This window comes from Anoplophora glabripennis, unplaced genomic scaffold (assembly GCF_000390285.2).
Source record: "Anoplophora glabripennis isolate ALB-LARVAE unplaced genomic scaffold, Agla_2.0 scaffold488, whole genome shotgun sequence".
Lineage (NCBI taxonomy): Eukaryota > Metazoa > Arthropoda > Insecta > Coleoptera > Cerambycidae > Anoplophora > Anoplophora glabripennis.
In genome coordinates this window covers 378389-385578 of record NW_019416825.1, presented here as the reverse complement: position 1 = coordinate 385578, position 7190 = coordinate 378389, and the positions used below count along the sequence as shown (strand labels likewise).

Genomic DNA, 7190 nt, shown 5'->3' with positions numbered 1-7190 from the left:
ACGCTCCTTTTATGGTTAATTAACAGGTATTTTGAGTCTAAAATGTTACCTTTATATACAAAGTGAACCTTTACATTGGAATTTGGATATAAAAGGGTGAAATGTGAAATTGTCTTGAATACACACTACGATCGGTCACCAATTTTGACGTTTGGTTACATAATTAACCTAAAATTTGTGTTAATTTTATTACAGATATTTATTAATATCCATAAACCCTAATAAAATGAAGAGGGGAAGTGAATATATAATTTAGACCTATCTTAATATTCTCTTGGCTCCAAAATAAAAACTGTGTACAGTTTATACGATATTGTATCTGCTTTTGTCTAGTTAAATTTCAAATAACTTACTAAAGTACTTTATAATAGGCTGCAACATAATTTATTTTTGTACTTACCAACTACAGTTTTACAGTTAATGTTCCGAATTAAAAAACTCCTAAGTTTTTACAAGTAAACTATACAGTAGTTTTTAACTTTGAAAAAGTTTTTTTCGGTGTTCGGAGTTAAACGGACTAAGGAGGAATAAAAGGAAAGGAAGAAGAGGAAAAGTTAATCGCACAGAACTTTTGACATAACATTTAATTTTAAGAAAAATTGTCAAGTTTACAAAAATATTAAAATCACATTTCAATAGACACCTACTTAAAATTTCCAATCGCTTTTCTAACAATCACATCAATTTGTTATAAAACAATAACAATAAATTTGGTCCTTTTGAAGTGAATACAGTCAAACTAGAACTTTAACGTTTAACCTGTTTTTTTTAAGTCTTTTTCTTGATGTTAAACTTAATAGCTCTGCTTGAAGATCGCGTTTAAAGTTTGAGTCTCTCCTTAGGATAAATACTTTAATTGCATTAAATATTTATTTAGTGTTTTTAAATTTTCTTCGTTTAGCACTATGAAAATTATTGCAAATTGCAACACTACACCTCACTGCTGGCATTTGTACATGGTAAATTAATAGTTTATATTAAACACTAAACATCAACTTATTAAAAACTATTATCAATAACCAACTAATTACTGCAAAATACCCAAACAACTATGAAAGATTTAATTAAATACTTGCAAAAATGCAAAATTACTAGTGAGGTCGCACGTAAACAAACATGAATCCTAAAAGCATAGAAAAAAAATGAAAAAATAATATACAAGATAGAACGAAATCTCCCTAAATAATCCACTAAACCATTACCACAGCGCCTCTGGTGATTTGGAAGCCTAACTAATGCATAATGTAGACAACCGTAGATATGCATATGTACATTTGGTTGCCTAATTTAAGTGCAGTATTTATGGTTGCTCATGGGTCTTAATTATTATTAAATATTTTTCCTTCATATTTAAGTTTAAATAATTAAATATATATTAAAGTAAAGAAATCTACCTTGTTTAAATTGTCCATACTTTAATATATATATATTTAAACTTTTAAATATAAAGGAAAAGCATAAACATACCAGAACCCCATTTGTTCAAAGGAATAAAAAAATATTTTTTCTACAAAACTGTTAAAAGTCAAAAAATTACATTTTTAAAATCAAAAATGACAATTAAAAAGCCCACTTTTAACAGTTTTGTAGAAAAAATAGTGTATGATATACGTGTTAAAAGTGATTTTATATTGTTCGTGAAGTTAAAAAACTCGCTACGCTCGTTTTTTAATCATCTTCACTCACAAAGTAAAATCTTACTTTTAACACGTATATCTTATATCATAAATAGCTATTTTATTATAATATTTCGTTTGTTCACAATTTTCGAGATGGAAAAAATATTAAAATACCATATGATGCGTTAAAAAAAAAATGTCACGCGACATATTCGAACCAGCGATATCGTGACTGTCAGTTCCGAACGCTACCAATTAGGCCACACTCCCAGTTGAATAATGTGTCACATCTAGTGGATTTAGCTGTCAGGTAAAACTTCAAAATCGAATATCTCGGTAATTTATGAACGTTGCGTCGAACTACTTCAGAAAATTCTTATTCAAGGTCCAAACTACACGTACCATAAATATCAAAAATTACAAAAACCCGACTATCTTACCTTCTCCTTAGATGTAATGTTTATCTCTAGACGTAAATTGTCAATGCTAATACGGAGAAGAGTTTGTAAAAATAACAGAATCTGTTTTTTAATGGTAAATAGATAATATTGGACCGTAGTTTTCTATTTGGATCAACTTTTAATAACGATTGTCGATATTTTAAAAAATAAAGGTACTTTACTCGTGAGCGAAATTTACATTTTTCGAAAAACCTCGTATACGACTGCAAAAAATTGAAATCTGATTATTTCATTTTGGGTTTTAGGCCATGCAGAACTCTTCATCAAGAATAACTTTTTTTCATAAAACCAAAAAAGAGGAGCGTTAAATTGACATCCGCGGGATGTCGGTTATTCAATTCCGTATTGCGATGAAATTTATTTGTACGATTACGGTACAATAATTGTATTAATTCTAAATTGACACAATTATTGAAGTAAAAATTGTAACGTTAGTGGCTCGTTTAAATCAACCTAAATACGTCCACTGTAAAATCATCGTAGTGGGAGAGCGATAGTCTCCGCCTCCAGCTGTAACGCCCGTGCACCCGACCTCGCAGCGATACCTAAGCAGTGTACAGAGAATATATATATATATATATATAATCAAATTCCCTTTTACCCTTAGGTGTCGGGATAGTGTACAGAGAACGGACTCTTAAATTCAATAGGACCGTGCTCGTTCATCTCAATTTTTATTGATTATGTAACACACAATACACTATTTTGTATTTATTTACACAGTTTTCGATTTACCAGTTGCCAGTTTTTTACTCGTTGTTTTTTTTTAATAACTTAATAGAAAAAAGGACGTCTATTAATGAGCACTAAATGCGACAATAAATTAAAAAGATTAAAATATTTTTATTTACATCACAGTAACGTAAAAGATACACATAGCGAGTAAACTATAAGCGAGATACGAATCGTAAAAAAATAACGCTATAAATATTTGTAAATGGATATATAACCAGTCGTTTTATAAATAAAATTTACACAGCAACAATGAAAATGAGCCTATTCAAACCTTCTGCTTCTTCTTCCCTTTGGGGCTCTCCAAGGTGATCAATGCGACCCGTCTGGGTACTTTCTGCTCTACGTTTTTCGCATCCGTCGCTTTACTCGGAGCTTTGTCTGTCGAATCGTTGCTATTATCCGAGATCACTATCGGTGAGTTATCTTCAACGTTGCTTCCTCCGTTTCGAGATTTTTTGCGTTCTTCCGCCGGGTCCTTCTTGCTTTTTGTTTCCGATTCCCGCGTGTCTTCCAATTGCAAGCAGAAGTCTTCCGTGCAGTCTTCCTCCATCGGCTCACTTTTCGAGCTGGTGGCGCTCTCGTTGTTAACCGTTTTCGGTTCTTTCTCGCACTTCCAGGCATCCCTCGCCTCGTCCTCGGCTAAAGTTACATCGACGCAACTCGGAACTGCCTTTGTGGCGGGTTTCTTACCTTTCGGTGCCGTACTCTTCAGAAATTTCAGCAAGGAATTGTTTTTCGGCGGCGTAATTTTCTTTTTTATCAACGACGATACTTTAATTTTGGAAGTTTCTGTGAATTTTGTGTCTGTTTTCTGCGATTTTGTTGCTTTGTTGTGCCGATTTTCTAAATCGTCATCGTCATCAATTTCTATTACTTCTTCGTGTTCTCCGTTAACTCCTTTTTTTGAGGGTTTGTCTACCCCACAATTTCCCTTAACTTCTAAGTGAGTTGGTTCTGTTGAAGTTTCCATCTTATAATTGTTTACGGGACGATTTTCTTTCAAATCGTTCGGGTCCCTCGGTTTTCTCCGTACCTCTATGGGTTTGGCCACTGAAACAAATTTAGAAATACATAATGAAAAATTAACAAAAAAGTTTTTAATAAAAACGTTTACTTTTGTCTGAAAGCACTGTGTTTAGTTTGTGAATTTCAATACCGACGACCTCTGACATTTATAACTTAATATCGTTTCAAAACAATTTAAAAATAATTTTTTTATTGTGCACTCACCATCTTTCCCGCCTTCTTCCATTCTAGGTTTCCGTCTGACAGCGATCGGTTTGGCGACTGATACATCGTCCTTCCCTGTACTATTTTCAACCTTTGCAATCGCCCGCCTAGGTATCAATTTGTTAATCTCCTCCCTTATCTCGTTCGGCAACTCCCTCACGTCCTCTTCGTTCTCGACGAGTTCAATCACATCTTTGCCTTCCGTTACGGCAGCTTTTTTGTTTTCGTCACCGAGTTTAATTCGTTTCGGAGTTTTAATCGCCCATTGTTCGATGAAACTCGGCCGTTTCTTCTCCTTAGGCTTCTCGACGGTACCGACCACCTCTTCTTTCTCCAGCTCCTCACACCCGCTGACGTCCATGGGGTTCTCTTCCGCTTCGCTGTCCTCTTTGACGTACGGCACGCCGAGCTCGTCCACTTCGAAGGTGATGAGAGCGCAGAATCCGTCTGTCGAGGAGGCGACGAGTAGTCTTCCGTCGCCCGACCAAGTCAAATCCGTGAGGCGGGTGTAGTGGATCTCTTGGAACCTAGCGAAGGGGACGGTCTGTTGGGTGTCGTAGAGGATGACATCGTGGTCGGTGCCAACGGCAAATATCATGCGGTAGGGAAGGTCCACTATCGGTTTAGGGCCGTCTCCGTACAGCTCGAACAGGACGGGGCAGAATCGTACCGTCGTACTGCATTGTTTTTTCAACGGGAGGACGGCTCGGGGCCTGAAAGAAAAAGTGTCATGATAGTCACGAAATAACTTTTAAAACGTTAAACACTCACTCGTTTAAATTGTCTAAAGTGAAAATCAATGTTGCGTTAAGTGGTTTCTTACAATCTTCCGATTCTATGTGTCCGGAGGGGACCACAAGCAACGATCCGTCCGGTGAGAACTGCAGTCTTCGAAAAAACGATTTGAAGGTGTCATCATGGAAATATTTCACGTCTTTATTGAATAAATAATGATCGGAAGGCACAGGCAAGCGACCTTTGTGTATCCTTGCCTTTATTTGTTTGCCGTTCGTGTTAATAACTCGACAAATCCTATCGGTGCAGATGGTAGCGATTAATTGATCTTTTGGATCCCAAGCTACACCCTAGAACAGTATTATAAAGTATTTACCTTAAAACTATTGAAATTTTTCATACCTGAACGAATCCTTTGTGATCGGAAAGTATATGATCCAATTTCCCTTTCGTTATATCCCACAATATCGCTGTATTGTCTATAGATCCCGATAGTAGTTTTAAGCCATCGACAGACCAACATAAGTCATATATATCTTCTTTGTGGCCTCTTAATATCTGAAAGAAAACAATTCTGAAATATCGTGATCATTTTTCATCAAATACCTACTTTGTAAACAATCCAAATTTCCTTGTCGCCAGTATCACCTTCCAGGAGCGGTATGCTGTCTGTTTTTCGTTGCCAAATAATTATGTTAGCGTCATCATCAGCCGAGGCAAGGTATTGACCCGAAGGTGACCATCGCACCACATTAACTGCCCTCTGATGTCTCGTTAAGTCGGAGACAAGTTCTTGCTTAACCGCTCCATTTTCACTTAAGCTAGCGTGCCATATCTATAAAAGGAATTAAGAAGGCTTCTTATTTCTGCACTGTTGCGAACATACCAATACATGACTGTCTCCTCCACTTGTTGCTAACCTATAAATCTCACTTGAAACAGGATTTATGTCGACACTTAACACCGGTTCTCTGTTATGCCAAGATATCTCAGGTATTGTACACTTCATAGCTTCCTCACAGCGAAATCTGGCCCCGTAGGATGATGAATCTGGTAATACAAAAAGTTCTTTGTAGTTTAACAAGTTTAGACGACCTTAGAAGTTATTTGTGCGGTTTACCGCCAATTTCATCTGTCAAGATTGTTTTCGTCAAGGGTAGCCAACAGTGTTTATTTAATTCCCTTACGTTTTCCTAGTTTTATTACGTTGATCTCAATCAGAGTGGCAGTACTGGTAATTTAAGATTTGTGTTTTTAGATATTCCCATTCAAATTTAAAAGTAAATTCAAGAAAGCTGTGTTTGTTTGTTGAGTGTCCACATAACACTTAAATTAAAATATAATGGAAACTGCAGTAGTTAAAGCTTTGTTGAATTTATTTTTTCGTACAGCGCCATGCAACGGATATGTACCTAACTTTTTATACAACTTATGTCACTTCACTGACTAATGAGTCAGCTCAGCGCCATCTATTATACATGGAAGATAATATATTTCGGCACTAAAATTAAATTCAAGAAATATTTACTTATCCATGAGATTAGAAAAACTCAAACGAAAACAGGGAAACAGGCACGGACATTGAGGAATGCACAAATGTCAATTTAGAGTCATCGGTCATAATGATTCGTTTGTTTTTGAAATTTGTAATGTTAGATATATATCCGTTAGATGGCGCTATGGTCGATGTCAAAATTCCCCAATAAACTTTCAACGAATGCAATTTTCTTTATAATTTACGAATTAAGTGGCTTACGTCACAGTAGATGTCGCAATTGATTTTTGTTTAGAATGCAATAATAACGATATATATTTAATAGTTTATGTTTATAACCGTAGAAATGTGATTACATTCCTATGTTTATAGTATATTCGTGTTTATATCGAGAAATGTAAGTCATAAATGCATGTTTATAAGCCGAAATAAAAACATTTATTTCTCAGAAACGCGAATACCTACCGGTGTTGCTGATGAGTTTTATCCACTTTTATCCTCGTCGTGCAATCATGTTCATTTGGCTGATGTACCTATGCTTTTGGCTTGGACGACGCATAGAATATAAATGGAAGCAATCTGCCAGTTGCAAGCCTCTCAAGTTTGAACGTCCAGTCATTCGTATAAGGCATGGTGTTTACATTGACCTATGCGGGATAATTTCACAATGTTTTGCTGTAAACACTGTAGTTTTAATCAGGCGTACGCTGGACTGCAGCACCGATCGAAGTGGCGATTGCGTTGAATACAAACGAAAATGGCATTGTGGATGCGAGTTCATTTGAGTAAATGCCACATTAACAAGTAACAACAACAACTTCTTGTAATGACTGCTCAGGGCCGTCAAATTCATACTGAAAATAATGATTAATAATTAAGAGCTTTTCGAGAAAATATATTAAGTAAACATTTTTT

General features: G+C 35.6%; 1 protein-coding gene across 1 annotated transcript; it reads right to left on the bottom strand.

Moving 5' to 3' along the window:
- Positions 1 to 2966: 2966 nt before the first annotated feature.
- LOC108911606 (chromatin assembly factor 1 subunit FAS2) lies at positions 2967 to 5874 on the bottom strand. The gene is made up of 6 exons (XM_018716581.1): positions 5667 to 5874; positions 5391 to 5615; positions 5183 to 5338; positions 4817 to 5130; positions 4046 to 4758; positions 2967 to 3865 (listed from the first exon to the last, which is right to left on the bottom strand). The coding sequence occupies exons 1-6, from the start codon at positions 5787 to 5789 to the stop codon at positions 3081 to 3083; spliced, it is 2316 nt and encodes a 771-aa protein (XP_018572097.1). The 5' UTR covers positions 5790 to 5874; the 3' UTR covers positions 2967 to 3080.
- Between the last annotated feature and the right edge of the window lie 1316 nt (positions 5875 to 7190).